This window comes from Pollachius pollachius (genome assembly GCF_949987615.1).
Source record: "Pollachius pollachius genome assembly, chromosome: 9".
Lineage (NCBI taxonomy): Eukaryota > Metazoa > Chordata > Actinopteri > Gadiformes > Gadidae > Pollachius > Pollachius pollachius.
In genome coordinates this window covers 518,857-538,422 of record NC_136942.1, presented here as the reverse complement: position 1 = coordinate 538,422, position 19,566 = coordinate 518,857, and the positions used below count along the sequence as shown (strand labels likewise).

The 19,566-nt window shown below is 45.7% G+C and overlaps 1 protein-coding gene across 1 annotated transcript; it reads left to right on the top strand.

Annotated features, from left to right (window-relative positions):
* Positions 1-515: 515 nt before the first annotated feature.
* Positions 516-10,602, top strand: tes (testis derived transcript (3 LIM domains)). The gene is made up of 7 exons (XM_079743082.1): positions 516-687; positions 3,088-3,173; positions 5,061-5,508; positions 6,134-6,487; positions 7,658-7,873; positions 8,415-8,573; positions 9,625-10,602. Exons 1-7 carry the CDS (start codon positions 661-663, stop codon positions 9,814-9,816), a joined length of 1,482 nt encoding a protein of 493 aa, XP_079599208.1. The 5' UTR covers positions 516-660; the 3' UTR covers positions 9,817-10,602.
* The last annotated feature ends 8,964 nt before the right edge of the window (positions 10,603-19,566 follow it).

Genomic DNA, 19,566 nt, shown 5'->3' with positions numbered 1-19,566 from the left:
CTCTCCCTCCCTCCCTCTCTCTCTCTCCCTCCCTCTCTCTCTCTCAGTCTCTCTCTCTCTCTCTCACAGCAAGATCATCATTATCATGATCATTATCGTTATTCACATGCTTCACTATGTAAGTTAATTTGCCTAAGTGTGTGTGCGCGCGCGCGTGTGCGCGTGCGTGTGTCTCCGATCCTTCACAGATCCACTCGGAGCAGAAAATATAAAAAATGAGTTTTGTCTACAAAAGGACTAACATAGCAGGCAAAGGATCCTTCTCCTAAATGCAATATATCCACGTGCATGCAACCAAAAGGCCAAACATCGGTCCTCCGTATAGGTGTGTCCACTCGTCAACCACTGGACTTTGCCTTTGTTGGCCTCAGTCGTCAGAACACTCCTCCTACTACACGGTGATTGGCTGTCTTCCATTTTAGTGCCCCCCCCCCCACTGTCTCTATCTAACTTTCTATTGGCCAGGAGTTGAGAGAACGCTAATGGCGGAAGTGGTCCACCCCTCCCACGTTGAAGGAAGATTGAACCGGACGGGACGGCCGAAGTGGAATGAGAGTGTGATCTGGGCTGTGTGTCATCCCTAAAGTTTTGTGTCATTTCATGTTTTCTTGACAGAACCGCCGACATAAGCGCCGTGTTTGGTCCACTCGAGCTGAAAGAATGGAGATCGAGAGAGAAGTTAAAAAGGTAGGGTATTCCGCCTTCATTGACCGACCTAATAATACAGGGATCCGGTGACGCCCTGTGAGGGGTGCCAGGGTTGTTGCAGGTGGCGTTAAACACTGAAATCGAAAATAGTTTCACCGCCATTCACCTTCATGGTATAACATTTTGAAAAGCAGTTGCGTCTTTTTACCCCATTCTGTTAACGGAATGTCTGGAGTCGCGTCTTTACTGCCATTATCTGCAGTGCAGATTACGCTGCTTTTCATTCAATGGCACAGTTGCGTTTAGGGGTCGATATGAAACCCGTGGTTTGTTTTAACAGCGTTCTGTTTTAACAAAAGCAAATGTTGTTTTCATAGAAGCCACTTTTGTTTTCCTGCACACAAAAAGGCGTATCACCTTCCTACGAAGAAGTGTGAGAAGGATACTGAATAGCGTTTGCGTATTTTGTGAGACATAAGCCTATTTTTTTCCAATCATAAAAGGGTGTGATATAGTTTGGTTGTCACATTGTATTCATGCGTTTCCCTCGGAGTGAACACACACACACGTTCACATACAGTAACTTTCACATACACGTACACACATACACCCACTCTTGTGACAGATTTTCGGTCTTTACTCATCTGTCCCACTGTTTGCTCAATATGATGACGTTTATGCAATCTTTGAGCTCAATGCTGAGTACATCATGGCTCCTCTGGGCGTTGGAGACCTCAGACACTAAACATTATCATTGAACCCAAGCTCTGCAGGTCCTTTTTAAAACGGTATACCAGTATATTATACACAGCGTGCAAGATTGCTGCAATTTGGAAATAAATACACATTACAATGAAAACCTTTTTGTTGTCTCTTGAAGAATCGTAAGAATACTCTGCTGGCATTCAGGGCAACTAGAAGCACTGTGAATAACTTCTTTGTATTTACTAGTGACCATACAACCTCCTTCTATTGCACAGTCCACTCCTGCCTTGAGGAGTGGACTGGAGTTTAAACTCTGCCGTGGAAGAACAAAACATCCAGAAAGGGTTATGGGTTCGACTCCCATCAATCTCCTGATATCCAAACATTTACATTTGCATTAAAAGGGTTAATGGGTTTTTTCTTCTGTATTGACTCAACAGCCAGTGGCAATAACACCAGAAGATTTGTGCTGGTTTTAAAACCACTGTTTATGAGCACATACAATTATATACTCCGGTTGATTCGTGTCGCGGTGGACGCAGACAAAGGCGCTGTGAGCGTAAGCTTTGGCAAATGAAAAGGAGAATATAGGCATGGGGGGAGTTGGTGGGGTATAACCACTCCTGAGTACAGAGTGGTTCCTGTTTTAAATGCTTTGTCGCAGACATGGCAATGATCCAACAAAGCTGTCTGGTCATAGCTTATGCTTCCTTGAGAGCTGAGCCTTAAATTACACTCGCTATTAAAAGCAGGCAGGAGGGGGCGGTTGATGACATAACATGGCTGTCGTGTGGAGAATGTGTTGGCTCAGGCTTTGTATTCATCACCTAATGGTGCAGCTGGCCAGCATCTTTCAAGGATTTAGAGGGATCTCACCCCATCGTTTTGAGTTACCTTGCTGAGAAACAGTTACTATTTCTCATTCAGGCCTCAAAGAAGGGTTCCTGCTACAGTTTTACGAAGTCTCGGTAGAAACTTAGGATGAGAGCTTCTTGTTCATTTTCACATTGGTTTTTTAACCAATGTGAGTTTTTAAGTTATTGTTTTTGGGTCTTTGCTTTTTTAATTAGTATATTTGTGTTTTTATTGACAGATGGGAGGAGGGGGCTGGGTGTTCAGGGGGTCTGAAGTTGAGCCATGCTCTTATAAGAGGCATTCCTCAGTCAGTAGTGGACGAAATGTGGGTCAAAAGGACTCCCTCAGACACAAGGGAGGAGGAGGTGGAATACATGACCATTTATGGTCACGATCAGTTAGGACGGCTCAGAATCTGCCCCAGCAGGTTTTGATACAGATGTTGGAGGATAGGATCGGCCGCAGCGCCAAGAACTGTCAATATGAATAATCTGGTAGTTTGCACTCTTCCAACTATGCCTAATCACAGGGTCGCTTTTCAAACGCAAGAAAGTAACTAAAGACCCAAGAACTACTGTGTTGTAGACTATAAGCAATTATATAGCGAGATAGCAATCCTGTTACCTTACATTGCATTATTAAACCATCTCTACCCAAGCATCCAAACAACCATATTTAGGATGTACAATTTAGCCTCCATATTATGTTAATATTTAATTTAGTATGTTCGTTTAGTTACAATATGAAGTAATGGCTCTGGGCACGGGTCACAGAAGATCGCCGACCCTGAGGCTATAATAGAATAAATCCAGCTTTATGCATGGGGGCGGTCGAATGGGTCTCTCATCTAATCTAATCTCCTCTCCTCCTCCACCCCAGATGACTCTGGGCCATGACTTTGGTGCCGGGGCGGCCTGCCTCAAGTGCAAGGAGAAGTGTGAGGGCTTCGAGCTGCACTTCTGGAGGTGAGTCACACACACAAGTACACGCGCACATGAGCTCAGGCACACCGGCACACACACGTTAAAGGCCCCATGACACACCACCAGGCGTGAGTGTGATTGGCCGTTACAAGCCGTTTTGAAAATCTGCGTGTCCACCTAGATGTGTGACGGATAGATGAGCACCGTTGGCTACAGTCCACTGGGTGGGCTGGTAGACTGATCTACCCAGCACACATCTGGGTGGACACGCCCACCTGTGATGTCATAACGGACAGATTTTCAAAAAGGCTTGTAACGGCTAATCACACCACACCTGGTGGCATGTCATGGGACCTTTAAGGTAATACAGGGTTTTGCCATATCGACTACAGTGAAAGGTTATTAAACAGCTTTTAGCTCATAATACACTACCTTTCTGTGTAAAAGAGCAGAACTGAATCTCAACATATGTACTTTTATATGTGTGATCGCAGTCCTCACACCCATATAACCAGAATCATGAAGTGGGGAGCAGGCAGATAAATGCATCCAGACCTGGTTGTGCATTGGAGGGTTAAAATCTGCTGCAAGCAGGATTGAAAGCTAACAGATGTGTGTGTGTTTCTCTCTCGCTCTCTCATATAACACAACACGCATAACACAACCTGTCCTAACATGTAAAGCTACACAGCCCTCTCTCAATAAATGTTCAAACCTCATCATTTTTCATTTAAGGCCATGACTTCTCATCATAATCCTATGGGCCTATATACACTCTTAATGTATTTCTTATTGTGTTGAAATTAGTATTGTAAATCCATAGTCTTTTGACCATTTCATGGTCAGACAATTATTATATTTACCCAACGTGGCCCGTCATATTGTCCTGGTTGCTGAGCATTTATGGAAATGCAAAGGTTTTAACTGGAGAACATTTGTTCATATTTTAATCATGTTAATAGAGAAAACACAGCTTTAAAGTGTGACTTAAAGGTAAGCCCATACTTGCAAAAGTTACAAAGATAATTAAATTGCATACATGGTAGAGGCAGAAAGTGCTCGCACTACCACGAACCCAATGATCCTAAAGTGAAATATAATTAATCATAACATGTACCACAATGAGCAAATCGGTTAGCAATATTGCAGTTGCAAGACTGCTAGACATGACGTATTATGTCATGACCGGTCCAACATCCAAAACAGGGTGTAGGCCTTTGAGCTGCACGCCCCCTGGTGGTTGAAAACTGAATTGGAGGGAGTGGTCTATAAAGGTGAGATGGAGGCTGGGACGTTGGTTTGCTCCCACATCCAAAGTCATGCAGGTTAGAGCACTTGGAGAGCCTACAGTCCCACAACAATGTCCCCTTCCTTTTTGACTCTAGAAGATTTTAAAGGGCTTCCCTGCCACATCCCTCTAGTTCGCATTAGTATATGCTACACGTGAACCTCCTAAGATGGCGCAATTTGATTGGTTCACTATCTCGGGATATTGGGCAATATCCCATGATTGAGATCTCAAACTCGGGATATTGCGTGACGGTCGTCTCATCACGCTAATTAAAACCAATAAACTGCTAATAAAAACAAATAAATCCCGGCAAAAAGTGTTATATTTTTTTATTTTGGGAGTGTTCATGTGTAGCATAAACCAAAACAATAATTCACCTCAGGCTGTATGAGTAGTGGGGAATAGCCACTATTCACTTTGCCTTCGGCAAATTTTTTTAAAATATTATAATATTATAGACACAAAATGAAGGGTTAGGGTTTCAATGACTATACAAGTCATGAACTGATATTACAAAATAAGGTACAAACTATCACCGTGAAGCCCCTGGATGTCTGACACCGACTAACACCACCTCCACCTCCGCTCCAACCTCAGGACCTCACCCCTCCCCTTCTGCTCGTCTTCCTCGTCCTCAGGAAGATCTGCCGCAACTGCAAATGTGGGCTGGCCGACCACAACGTGCACATGGAGTCGGAGGAGAGCAAGAAGGTGGGCCGGCTGTTCGAGGACACCAAGTACACGGGCCTCATCGCCAAGCTGAAGACGGACGGCGTCCCCACCTACAGGGGCAACATGGCGGCCGTCTCCATGCTCAGTCCCGCCTCCTCTTCCCTGGTGCTCCCCGCCTTCGGCGGCACCGCGGTACAGCCCGCCTCCTCCTCCTCCTGCTCCTCCTCCTCCTCCTCCTCTTCCTCGCCCTCCCCCTCCAACTCGTCCGCCCCTGGCCGGTCTGGGAAACCCCCGGCCCCCGCCCCCCCGGCCAAGGTCAACATCACCCCGGTGAAGGGCGTGGCCGTGCCGGTGAACGCCGGCACCTCGTCTGTGACGTACGAGTGGGCGCCCCCGGGGGCCAATAAATACATGGTAAGACCCCGGGGCTGCCACTAGCGGGAGGTAGAGAGAGTGGGTGTGTGGGTGTGTGGGTGGGTGTGTGGGTGTGTGTGTGGGTGTGTGTGTGGGTGTGTGGGTGGGTGTGTGGGTGGGTGTGTGGGTGGGTGTTATACTTCCCATTAACTTTGTTATTGTTATATGATTGGTCCATGGTTATCCCATAAGCCAATCTTAAGAGTTCGGATCACTGACTCCTTCCTTCTCTACCCACATGTTAGGCATTAAGTCGTGTGATACATTTCAGCGATACTAAAGGCCCCAGGACACGCCACCAGGTGTGAGTGTGATTAGCCTTACGAGCCGTATGAATCTGCCCCTTATGATCACCTAGATGTGTGACGGATAGATGAGCACCGTTTGCCACAGTCCACTGGGTGGGCTGGTAGACTGATCTACCCAGCATACATCTGGGTGGACACGCCCAGCTGGGATGTCTTGTGCAGATTTTCAAAATGGGTTGTAAGGCCAATGACACTCACACCTGGCGGCATGTCATGGGGCCTTCAAGGTAAGGCTCTGCCTGTGTGTTGAGTCTGTGAGCGTATCTCCAAACCACCGCGTTCCAACATCCTCTCACCCCGAGTCCTCTCCCCCCCAGGCGGTGCGCTACATCGAGCTGCTGCCCCCGGAGAAGCGTCCGGTGAAGGGGTCAGAGGGCGCCGAGTACCGCCGGCAGCAGATGGCGGTCCAGCTGCCGGAGCACGACCAGGACCCCACGCTGTGCCACGAGCTCAGCCCGGCCGAGGTCAAGCTGATGGAGCAGTACGTCCGCAAGTACAAGGACGACGCGCTGGGCATGGGCGACATCCTGCTGCCCCAGGAGGTGGCTCTGCTGAGGCCCGCAGGAGGGACAGGGGGGTCCGTAGGGCCAAGGGGGTCCGTAGGGCCAGGGGGGTCCGTAGGGCCAGGGGGGTCCGTAGGGCCAAGGGGGTCCGTAGGGCCAGGGGGGTCCGTAGGGCCAGTGGGGCCAGTGGGGTCCGTAGGGCCAGGGGGGTCCGTAGGGCCAGGGGGGTCCGTAGGGCCAAGGGGGTCCGTAGGGCCAGGGGGGTCCGTAGGGCCAGGGGGGTCCGTAGGGCCAGTGGGGTCCATAGGGCCAGGGGGGTCCGTAGGGCCAGTGGGGTCCGTAGGGCCAGTAGGGCCAGTGGGGCCCGTGGGGCCAGGAGGGTTCGGCGCTGCCGCTCCAGGGGCCGGTTCAGGACCGGCCCAGGGGCCCGGGGCCTCCCCAGGCCCCCCCGGGGGGGATGCTGGCTGTGGGCCTGGAGGGTACGGGCTCCCAGCCGGTGCAGCCTCAGCTTACGGGTCGGGGGCTGGAGGAGACGTGGGCGCACCGGGGCAGAGCTTTGTGAGTATCCTGTCCGACCGGCCTCTTCCTCAGATCAGTGGAGTGTGCCTCTGTCACACCAAATTTGTACCGGGTACGTAATCCATACGTAGTCCATTCCAAACCTGCCTGGCAACAGATGATCGCGGACGATCGCGTCGATTGACGTAGGAAGGTTCAAGAACATTCGCGAAGTCGTTCATTGAGCGCCCACAAGACAGATAGCCCTAACTTTACAAATTACATTTATTAGCGTTCCTAACTTTTTATTTGTATTGCATTTAATTGTTTAATCGAATTTAGCTAGTAACCTCTGTGTTTAATGTGTAGTAAACCGAGTGTTTAACCGCGAATGTTCTTGAACCTTCCTACGTCAATCGACGCGATCGTCCGCGATCAGCTGTTGCCAGGCAGGTTTGGAATGGACTACGTATGGATTACGTACCCGGTACAAATTTGGCACCCGGTACAAATTTGGTGTGACACCTCCATTGATCTGAATTTCACGTTCAATAATGTATTTGAAGCGCATCCATTTCTTTTCTCCAGAACATTACATTGCAATGTGTCACGTCAAAATAAGTCTTAAGTCGTCGGACCCAGAATTCCACCGAGATGTTTTCTAATCGGTTCTGAGTTAAAAAATAAAACCGACCTTCAGTCAATTATCAGCCTTCTTACCCTCTCTCCCCCCTCCCCCCCTCTCTCCCCCTCTCCCCCCCCATCGCTCTCTCTCTGTGTACCTCTCTCTCCCCATCTCATTCTATCCTCCCCCCCTCTCTCTCTCCCCCCCCCACTCAGTCGTGCAGCCACTGCCAGCTGCCCATGTGTCATGGCGAGCCAGCGGTGTACGCTGAGCGAGCCGGCTACGACCAGCTGTGGCACCCGGCCTGCTTCGTCTGCTGCAGGTGCAGCGAGCTCCTGGTGGACATGATCTACTTCTGGAAGAAGGGGAAGCTGTACTGTGGCCGTCACTATGGCGACAGCGAGAAGCCCCGCTGTGGGGGCTGTGATGAGGTGGGGGAGGGGGTGTCGGGGACAACATAAACCTTTAGTTTACTTCTGATCATGTCATAAAGGGTTGTGAAGGTGGGCATTATGCATCAGAAAATCACGCTAGACCAAATCCATTGCAATTTCACGTCATTGCAGTCTATGGATTATCCGTCTAATATACCTTTTGACACTTTCCTGATAAGGTATTTGTTAGGTGTGTAGTTGGTGCATCCCTGTGTGATGGGTTTTTAGATCAGGTTGTCTATCACTTTAAGGTTGAAATTAGGTTTGAGGTTATGGTTCATTTTTGACTGCAGTTGTGTTCCATATTGTTTTTCCTGGGATGGAGATGTAAGTGTTACTTTTCAAGGATTTTCTGTCATTGTTTGACTCTTTTCCCTTGTGTGTTTGTGTTTCCCTGTGTATTGTTTGTTTGTGTATTTGTGTGTGTGGAGTGTGTTTCCCCTGTGTATTTCTATGTGTCTGTGTGTGTTTCCCTGTGTATTTGTATGCGTTTGTGTGTGTTTTGTGTTTCCCTGTGTATTTGTATGTGTATGTACAGCTGATCTTCAGTAACGAGTACACACAGGCCGAGGATCAGAACTGGCACTTGAAGCACTTCTGTTGCTTTAATTGCGACTGTGTTCTGGCCGGGGAGACCTACGTCATGGAGAAGGACAAGCCGCTCTGCAAACCCTGCTACATGAACAACCACAGTGTGGTACGTGTGTGTGTGTGTGTGTGTGTTTATTACACGGCTCTGCTCAAAGCGGTGGAACGCTCCGTTCACTTGCATGGGCCTTCCCGACTTCCGGCGGTGAATTATTTTTTGATAATTGACCGTTGCTAAGCATTTAGTGACCGCTGTCAAGGAAAGTGGATTTATTTGCCTCTTATTCACGTCTATGGTATCGCTCCACAAGTAGTCAACCCCAGCGTATTCGGTTGCTAGGCAACGTCAATGTCTTTGACGGACTAATTCTCTGCTGATCAACACTACGAATGGTAATTGTTAAAAGACACACTGTTTGAAGTTATTTTTTCGGCAAGTTGCCGTGTAATAAGTGGGATAATGTATAGACCACCGGTCGTTATCGAAGAATAAGCCCCTTCAGGGCGACGCAGGAAACCTCTGCTTTGCGTTGGTGTCCGGTTCGCCCTGTTGGGGCTTATTTTCCCGATAATGACCGACGTTTTATACATTATCCCTTACGTATGTGCACACATTTAGGTCTGATAGCTTGTTTAACTTTCTGAGCATTTGTTGGTTTTCTCTCTGTCCGCTTATGATACCATAGCTTCGTGGGTCTGATCTTCTGTATCTAGCCATCCTAGCCTTACAGCTGGTCATTCTGATATATCGCTGTACGCTGTTAGTTACTCATTATCTTAGTCAATCAGACATTAAGTCATTAAGGATGAGCTAGACACCCTTATCGCTATCTTATCTCCCCACTGCCAATATTCACTTCATTACCACACTAAACAAATCCATGCGTCTGTTGAATACAATAAAACAGTACGCCCCCCCATCTCGCCCAACCCATCACTCCAGACTTCAACCTATTTACCTTCCCCCAACTAACAATCTCCCTACCCAAACCTCCACCCCTACCCGCAGTGCTTTTTTAGCTTTTAAGAATTGATTCATCCTTGCTTGTATGTGCCTGACCACAAATGAAGCTGGTTGAAAGCTCTTTGAATCTGAGTTGAACTGGATGACCTGCTCCTAGTCTCTAACCCGACGCCCCACGGTCTCCCTCTTGCTCCAGCGCTGCGTCTCCTGCCAGCAGCTGCTGGAGCCCGAGGCCCAGCGCGTGTCGTACGGCGACCACCACTGGCACGCCGAGCCCCAGTGCTTCCAGTGCTCCGGCTGTGCCAAGTGTCTGATGGGGGAGCGGTTCATGGCCGTGCAGGACAAGCTCTTCTGCTCCGTGGAGTGCAGGAAGAAAACGCCCGCCTGAGCGTCGGAAGATACTGAACCGGGCGCAATCAAAGTGTGTGTGTGTGTGTGTGTGTGTGTGTGTGCGTGTGCGTGTGCGTGTGCGAGTAAGGACAAGATGTGGCAGATGATGATGGTGGTAGATCAAGGTCCCGGTCACTATGAACAAAGGCATTGCTTGACATCTCTGGAATATGCAATTCCAAAAATACACCTATAAATGGTGAAGTAGTATTTGAGAGTCAATATCTATGCATCGCCTTTCTAAACTGCCTTCACTAGGTGGCGCTCTTTCCCCACAAATATCTCTGTAGCTTCACTCTTGGCTTCTTTTTTCTCTTTGATTTGCTGATGAGATTAATATTGTTTGGCTTGTGAGTCATCTCTGGCCCAGACTACTGATTTTCACCAGACTATCAATACCATTCCCATATGTGGTGAAGGTTTGTCATTTGGCTGATTTAAAAAAAGATATGGATCAATAAACTGCAGTTCATATTGTTCTAATAGAGCCATCACTCTGAAGGGAAAACATTTGGTCGATGTCAAAGAACTAAAAACCTAAGTTACACTGTAGAATTGTAGGATACGATACAAATTCTAAGAGTAAAAACTTCAGTGTCTTCAAGGCAACATTGGATACTAGTAATGACCAATTATGACCAAATGTTTACAACTCAATGACAAAATATCAAATTCAATTGATTTAATAACACATTTTCTACCATTACTTTTTGATATACTTTCAATGTGTTTCAATTGTTTCCATTTTGTAATCGACAGATTTTCTATTAAAAAAACAAATGTCTTGGCATTTTCATCTTTCATTTAATCTCAGGTGACGTGGTGTACGGTGTATCTGACATCCTGCCATGGTAACCATGAGCATAACGCATGCAACTATGGAACAAAAGCCCATATTGTGTTGAACAAGCCCTAGGAAAATGCATAATGTACCTCTTTCTCTAGCCATATATTTTCCGGTCCAATATCGTGCAATTTCCTGATTAATCATAGCTGATACTTTTATCCAAAGCAACTTCATTTGTGAATCATGGGGTTTGCATCTAGCAGGCTACCCAAAAAGGCCTGCTGCAGCAATTTACGCACTGATAAAATACAGTAGTATTATATTTCTAGTACATTTCATTCAATACTATTATCATTTAAACATGCTTTTTTTTTCCTAACGGCAGCCAACAAAGTCGTGGCTTTTCCTAAGGCTTACTTTATAGGCTGAATCATCTATTTTCCACCTCTCTATGCCAACCTACAAACAGCCACCTCCTTCCACCCCTTTGCCACCTATAAGTGAACGTTTCTAGGTCTGCCGCTGGCTGCTGGAAAACTTGCTGGCAAATTTGAAACGCCCAAAAACCTAGACCCCCAATGAATTCGGAAATGGCGCATAGCAGCTTAAGGGTCATTATATCCACTTCTGTGTGGTTTCAAAGTTTTGAGATGACGGAGCACAGCCAATCACAGTGCGTTATTCTCCTCAACACTCGATTACGTTCACCTGTGTCGCCTGCCGCTACTTTTTAAAGCACACGTTGGTCCTGTTTCACTTTTGCTTGTATTGCGAAATTGAAGTTGTGTTGCCTTAGCAAGTTTGCCATTTTCACCCCCGTTTTTGGCATAGTATAGTCCAAGTCGCAGCCCATATTTCTTAAGTGTTTTTTCTGTGTGGTTTTAACTGAACACTCAAAACGTACAAACGTAGTACCTAAACCAGATCCGTACTGCATGTGGGCAGAAGTATTTGTATTTTATACAACAGCATTATTGCTGTGATTCAAGCTATTAAAAACAACTCGGCAAGAAGCGGATAAATATATACATTAATAAAAATATCAACACGTATAGGCTACATGTTTAAACGTATGTTTATATATGTTACGAAAACTACCATTAGCAGCCAATCAAATGTTTCAGATAAAGTTGAGGTCAGGTATTATATTTTCTTGCCCGTTTTTTTTAGTTTTCTCCGCCAATGGTGGAGCTTCAGCGAGGAACACAACAGTGAGTAACCCAATTTGTATTCTTCTAAAGATAAGTAACCCCTAAAATCCCTTTATTCAGTTGAAAACAATCTCCTACTTCAAGTCGTTTTGGTAGTTTTCCACTGGCTATGCGTCCTGGCTCGAGTGAGTGTGACATGGGTTTTGAAAAGGTCTGACAACGCGCCATGCACTTGCTCCTATGGAAACTAAGTAGATTACGTTATCCTTATTTCTTCGCGTACAGACGCATGCTATCTGTATCCCTGTTATCTCACCTCAAACTTAACATTAGTTTTAACGAAGAAGTAGGCAATACGATTTTCTGAATGTAGATTGTGCAGTGTTGTGTATACATGCTTTTGTATTGACTGGGGTTGACAAGCTAACTGACAGCTGAATCCATCAGAGATATCACTGACAAATGTGTGCCCTAGTCACTGGCAACAAATCAGAAACACTTGCAACTATGGGGAAAGAACGTTGTGAAACAGGCTACAACTTTGGTAACTGTGTATATGGTACACTGATGCCCTGCGGTTCCACCAGTACTTTGATTTCTTGCATTCCTAAAAGCTGCTTGGAGATATTCCAGAATGAAGCCCTTCTGCTCAAAGGCCACTTGGATGTCTAGCAGGCCATGCTGTTCCAATGGCAGCTTATTGTTGTGCAGCCCATACACTTTACCATTCTTTATGTCATTTGGAATTGTTGAGTGAACCAGTATGTAAGTGGAGGGTAAGTAGACGAATCAAAACACAAAGTGGGATCTACTACACAATTCACTCTGGAGAATCGCACAGCCCTTTCTGCAGATTCTGCCATTACTGCTCTCCGGAATCCACGAGGTACACTTGGAAGTGCCGAGTTTTCAAGTCGAAATGTGCCAAAAGCGCACCCTCCAGAAATGTGTCAAAATATCGCCCCTGGTACAAACAAGTGAAGTGAAGGACTTATTAAATAAAGGATGGTTTCTATGGTCGATCAATGGATTATTATTATTATCATTATTATTATTATTATTATTATTATTATTATTATTATTATTATTTACCCCACTGGACCATACCTTCTTGTAGTCGGAAGACACTGACTAGTTGACTGGATGTGTAAAGGTTCGGTTTCATGTTCAACTGGTTGGTTTGGTCTTGGTAGAATATTATCATGCTATAATTAGAAGTTTTTTAAGGGCTTGATGATATATGGTGCAATGTGGTTACATTCTGTGCTATGCTGTATTTTAATTTCCTCTGGCAGGGTCACTTGTATAGGCCACAGTCAGCTGACAGTGTTCAATTGTCTGTCGGGAGGTCTTTGTTGAAGTAGTTTGTTTCAATTCAACTAAGCACTGCATTCAGTTTTGTTTATGGTTTGCGCCAATGCAACCGTTATAAGATTGGCCATTGTAGCCCTGTCAAAGTTGACTGTATCCTTTCACCTTGGAGTGGTCACTCTTGTTTCCCTAGACAACCATTCTCCCGGTTCACCACTGTGTAGTCGGACAAATTGGGGAGTGGGTTATTGGCAGGGACATGTAGAGGGATGGAAGCTCTGCACGGCTGATTTAGAAAGAAGTGTGAGCACTCGTACACCTCAGGGAGTACCCGGCTCAAGGAGAAGTGATGCAGGACGGCCCGGCATGGAAAAGCTTTCCACGGGCGGCCCAGCCGTTTCTTCGATTGTCCTGTGTGGAAGCGCACAATTCAAGGAAGCTCTGCCTCAGCGAGACTATTGTCCTGAGTGGCAGCCAGCCTAAATCGTTGCTCCCGTTTCCCCCCTGCTGTGCAGAACATTGCTGCTGGACCTGCCACAACCCAAGCACTCTGCTACATGTCTTCATGCACATTAGAAAGCGACTGACTTCAAGCAGCAAAACTCTGCATACCCTGTCATGGAAAACGTTACCCTCACAGGCACGAATGCCCCACTGTCTGCCTGTCTCGACGAACCCTCTAGGTAGTTGGACTTTATATTCAATACCACTGCCAAAACAATGCTGATCTAAACTTGAATCGCGTAAATCTGCTTTGAACGTGATGTGTGGGTCCTGACATATCTCTGCCTGTTGGGCTTTGCATTGTGATGTGATTCACACTCATCAGGTTTGCATCAGGTTTCACAAAGGAATTTGCATTGTTTCCATTTCCATAACAACCCTGGTCTTGCCCTCCACCAATCACTGGTGTGTGTCTGTGTCTCCCCGGGCCATATAATGGTACAGAGAATGATGAGATGCAGGAGTGCAGCTCCAATATGTCTCTGGCCACAGACCATGAGCTACGCTCGCCTCTCCAGACCCGGTTTTTGACTTTTCTGTGGAGTCTACATTGGTTTAAGGTTAGGCAGTATTGTTAATAGGAACCATGCTACATGCTTGGCTAGTTTTGCTCTCTTGTCCCAGATGGGTTGGGTTTGGCAATGGCGTAGACCTGTGGTGCCAAATAATTCAATCACAATGCGGCTACACTAACTAAACTACATTGCAGGCACTCTTTTTTTTTTTATTATTAGTGCCCACTAATGGACAAAGCCTGCTTAAATATCATTTTCTCGTTTGGTTTCACACATCTTTAGTTAAATGCAACAGACGAGGGGTGTACCATGAATATGAGATAGATTTCGGGAGTAGAATACATTTTTCTTGCGTACTGCTGTCTTGTCGTTGTACACTTGGTCATAGAGAGATGTTGATACCCCAGATGTTCCTCTAACAAACTGGTTCAAAGATGAGACACATGACAATGAAGCAGTGTTCTGTTTTTATTCTAAAACTGAATTAATGATTCAATTTAAAGATTTATTTTCCATTGCTGGGGAAACCTTGTTTTGTGTGCTTCGTTGGACTTTATCTCAGTATCCTATCGATGATTGTTGATGTTTGAGAGTCTCCACTCATAACAACAGATTGTTACCGTAGTAATGTGACTTTAGTCCTCTGTTACTCAGCAGTGAGTCATGATCTCAACCTAGGGAGGGGATATCATGTTGGCATCAGACATTACAAGAAATTGGGGAAATCAATGTGGCTTTGTTAGAACCACTTATCCCACAGGCTAACTATTCACTACCAGACAAAATACCCTTTTTGGTGATATTTTACTGATGACTTTGAAAGAGTAAACAACCCAACAGACTGTTAACCATTATTTGAATGGTTTTAAATGTTCCCACATCTTCAGACAATCTGTTATCAGTTTGAGCTAAGCTCAGCTAACCTTAATTAGGAACCTTATGAGCTAGTATTCATAGTGTTTAGGGTTAATTTGTGCTAATAGTGGGGGAAGAAATGTTATGCAAACCATCTAGATCAAGAATTGCAACAAAAAAAAGCCCTTCTGATGAGGAGCCAGTACATCTGCAGCTTGTTCTGTGTGGTCCTAGCCTATCTTTTATAAAGGCTGCACAGCACCTGTATGACCTAGGTCCAAAGAACACAAACGGTATGGGGGGAGGTTCACCCAAGCCCGGTTTCTTTTCTTTTCTAACTTGAGATTTAATTTTGGGCATGAATAATTTTTATTCTTATTTATTTTCCCTCATTGCTGTTAATACTAAATACTAAACTAATTTGGTAAAGAATCTTGATGTATATCACAAGGTAACATGCCTCATAAATAACTTGGATATAGTGTACTATTTCAACTGTAGGGTCTTTGGGATGAAACCGATTGAAATTTCACCATCCCAGTTTAAATCTGCAGGAATGCTGGAATCTTTAAACACCTGTCCGTTTTAGAAATGTGGAGAAACAACAGCGCAGCATGCTTCCATCATCTTGGAAAACAAATGCCATGCGTCTGAAGTCCATACAACATGCAGTACCTCCTGGGAAGAGCAGGGCCATGGGGTGTAGAGGGAGAAGGGGTGGGCCGAGGGGGGTGAGATGGGCAGCAGTAAACACTGCGTCACTCTTTGGAATAGTGTGCTTTGTGGTAATGGGTTGGGATTATCCTATGCTCTACGGTATGTTCAGTCCAATGAGGCTAAAGGTACATTGCTAAGATAAAGGACCATGCTGGAATGTCTCCGATGGGGAATCAGAGTTCAGTGAGAGTTGTTCATGTAACAGTTCAGCCAGATGTTGAGTTCTGCCAGGTGTGGCTCTCTGTCTGCGTCTCGATCCCTTGGCTCGAGACGGCTGCTAGTACAAGGTTTTTGAAGCTCAGACTCCTGAACTGCGTGAGGGCGTATAGTGGGCCCTGGTTTGATAATCGATTGAGCTTCTGTCCTGTCCTCTTTCCTGCTCATTTCCCGGAAGCATGTCCCTGGGGAATTGCCCCGGTGAACGGCGAATGTGATGCTGATGCAAGAAGCAGGGGTTGAAACTTTGATTGACTGGGATATTTGAAAGCAGATGATGGGGAGAATCATAATTGAATGGTGGAAATGACATATATTATATTGTGATTCAGATGTTCCATTTATGTTTGCAAACGTAGAACTCCTAACAGACAATTCAATTTATATAATTAAATTGCAGTATCCCAATTAACACCCAAGTACAAGTCTGTCTCGTTCTGACACGAGGCCTACGGTAGATCTCCTCTTCATAACTTTTTTGGATGTTTATAATGTGCTGATGATGACCACCTCCTCCCAGGCCCACGCTATAACAGCGGCCAGACTTCCATCACACGTTTCCCTTTCCTGCCATTGTGGGATTGGGCTTTTTTTTCCAGGACTGGAAGCCTGGCGCTGGAACAGTCCTCGCCTCTGTTCCCACAAAGCTCCCTCTCAGGTCAAAGAGGAGGCCCCTGAGGGATGGCCACGGCCACTAGGAATGGTGCAGATGATTCCTAGATCAAAATATGTGACTGATTACCTGTTTGCAAGGTACAGCTTACACCAGTTGGTAGTTAGTCATAGACATGCTTGATATTTGTGTGTGTGGTGCGTGTTAGTTCATTTAACACATGTTAACTATTTAGGTTAAGTTGCTATCTAAGACTTTTCCGAAAAAACTGAGTCACAGTCATGAAGTGTTGGAAGACACATCTGCTGAACAGGTGGCAGTTTGCAAACCATGAAGAAAGGGAGAGAGAGTTTGTATATCTGCAAGCAGGATTGTATATAACTGCTTGGGTGGCAGTTTGATTTTATTTACTTTTATATGCGTCTACACGGGGCAATGTATGACATGAAGAATGAAGGAACCCAACATGTGTTCAGAATCTGAAACAATATGCATGTTACCTATTCATTTAGCAAGGGAGCGCTGATTACTCCGGCTCATGAACTGGACAACAGGAACCATTCTGCGCTTGATCGAGGCTCCTTCATCAGATTAAATGGTTAAACCCTTGCCTATGACTGACATTGTTGCACAAGGTAACCATAGAAGACTCCAAACACTATCTTGCTTCAATATTAACGGTTCACCTCAAATTGGGTTTCACTTGTTGAGACAAGGACTGAGCAGCCCCTGGCCTCCCAGGAGTTTCTGGCACGACCCGGGATCCAGTGTTTAGGAGCTCCTGGGACCAGTGCACCAGGCTGCCATGTATGGTCATAAAGAGACTGGTTCTGTTTTTGTACTCACTGCTGGACACAAACAGACGGACAGAGAGAGAGAGAGAAACTATTCAAAAAGCTCTATCCAAGTGCAGATAAAAATTCACATTGGCAGGAAACTGAACAGTATGTCAATTGTATTGAAGACATTTAAAAAATATATCTCAGGCTCTCTCTCTCTCGCTCTCTCCTCTGTGTGTATCTCGACCTGGTACTACGATTCCCTCCGATCTTATTGGACAATTCCCTCTGATCTTATGTCAATAACTCCATCATACGTATCATTATGTATCTCACTGTTGGATGTTCTTAGTTTCAACATGGCACCTCAAATCGCACCGGTACAAGTGTTACCCATCTGACTCTGACTGCCGTTAATGCGTTTAAGGTCGCGTGTGGGCACAGTGCCGCAAATCACTTCAAAGTTGACGCGCCAACTGATCGATTTGCGGCACAGTCCAAAAATGCAATGTTTTAAGCTGAGGATGATTTTGTTTTTAAAGTTGTCGTGCTTGAGAACAAATCGCCTAACCTTGAGTGAGCACACCTGGAGGCAGACGTAGACCTTTTTTTGTTACCATATTAATACTTTATTATTCTCTTTGTGGTTGTTAACCCACTTAGAGGACTCATGTCTTTGACTCTGAAGCATTGTTTGGTCTTCTCAGACTCAGAAGAGAAAGCGTCTCAGTTCTCTCCCTCTCCCCAGTGTAACTCTTCCTGATACCTCAATTCTTTCCGAGCGTTTTCGACATCCCAAAATCTCCATCATAGAGGAGACAGACAGAATGACGGTCATGGATTTTGGTACCATCACCCTAACACATGTTGTGACTTATTTATGAGGTTGTTATGAGGTTCTCCACTGAACTCGACCTGCGAACTTTGACCCTGAGTCACACCTAAAAGTCTCTACCTACTGACTCGTGCCAAAATCCACAGTCCTCCTTCCTCACCCCCTAACTGGATCTTTCCATGTTTGTTTCATTGGGGTTGGCTTCCGGTAAAAGTTCCTATCCACGCACATGTACTGCAGCCAAAGAACCAATTTAAGCTCTACTCTCATCCATCATGAGCTTCCTAACGAGCACAAGAACAATGTCCTTACTGATAAGAAGCGTAACTGTTGAGCTGTGTCTTAACTGGAAAGGAAACTCCTTATAAACAAGATTATTTCATGGACCCATGCAGGACTCGTTTCATAGGGGAGTGCAATACAGTTCTACTGTATTCCTCATCAACATCACTTGAGAGCGATCACTAGTTGCATGTTGCCATATCAACGCATCAAAATGATGGACTTGTTTGAACACTTATACACTCAGACATCAATAAACATCCTGGATACTTTGGTTGACTCAGTCTGCATTTCAGAGTTTGCTTTTCCTTTTCCTTTTTTTCTTTGTCTTTGCTTGTAAACGGGTCACCGGTCCATACTTGCTGAAAGAATGTTTTTCCATGGAGTTGTTTTCTGAAGTCTTTCCGTCTACTTTGTAAAACTAGGCTTGTCACTCTTTGACCTCCCAGAAGCTTCACAATGCGTGTCATCATTATCAGTTGGACAAGAACTTGGTGTGTGTGTGTGTGTGTGTGTGTGTGTGTGTGTGTGTGTGTGTGTGTGTGTGTGTGTGTGTGTGTGTGTGTGTGTGTGTGTGCGTGCATGTTTTTAAATTAATATACATCCTGGAAGTACTATCACACAAACGGTAATGAGATCCAGGGTTAAAAGAGATGGCGCTGAACCCAAGGACCATTATACAAATTGAGGTTGTGGGTTCAAACCCTTATGGCCCTTGAGCCTGGCACTGACACATACACACGCACACACACCTCATCATTGCAGCCTGAGGCAGATTGTTGACTCAAAGACAAACATCAACACACATTCCTCTGATGGTTTCTCTGTTTCAAAAGGACAAGCTAGCACACAGTCCTTACGTGAGCTCATTACCGTCTCGAGACTGTTATTCTGTATGACTCAGGGGTAAGTGTGTGTGGTGGTGTGAAGTGGAAGGGCCTAAACTGTGGATCCCCTGTTGGACTGTAACTTATCCTAAAGGTCAGTGGAGGCACCCCAAGGTAGGGGTTAAGTGATTGCAGGTTAAAGGTCCCATGTCTAGGTGGACACGCCCTCTTGTGATGTCATAAGGGGCAGATTTTCAAAACGGCTTGTAACGGCTAATCACACTCACACCCGGTGACATGTCATGGGACCTTGAAGTGGCTCATGTGGAGGTTAGGTCTTCAGGATAACCTAGAGG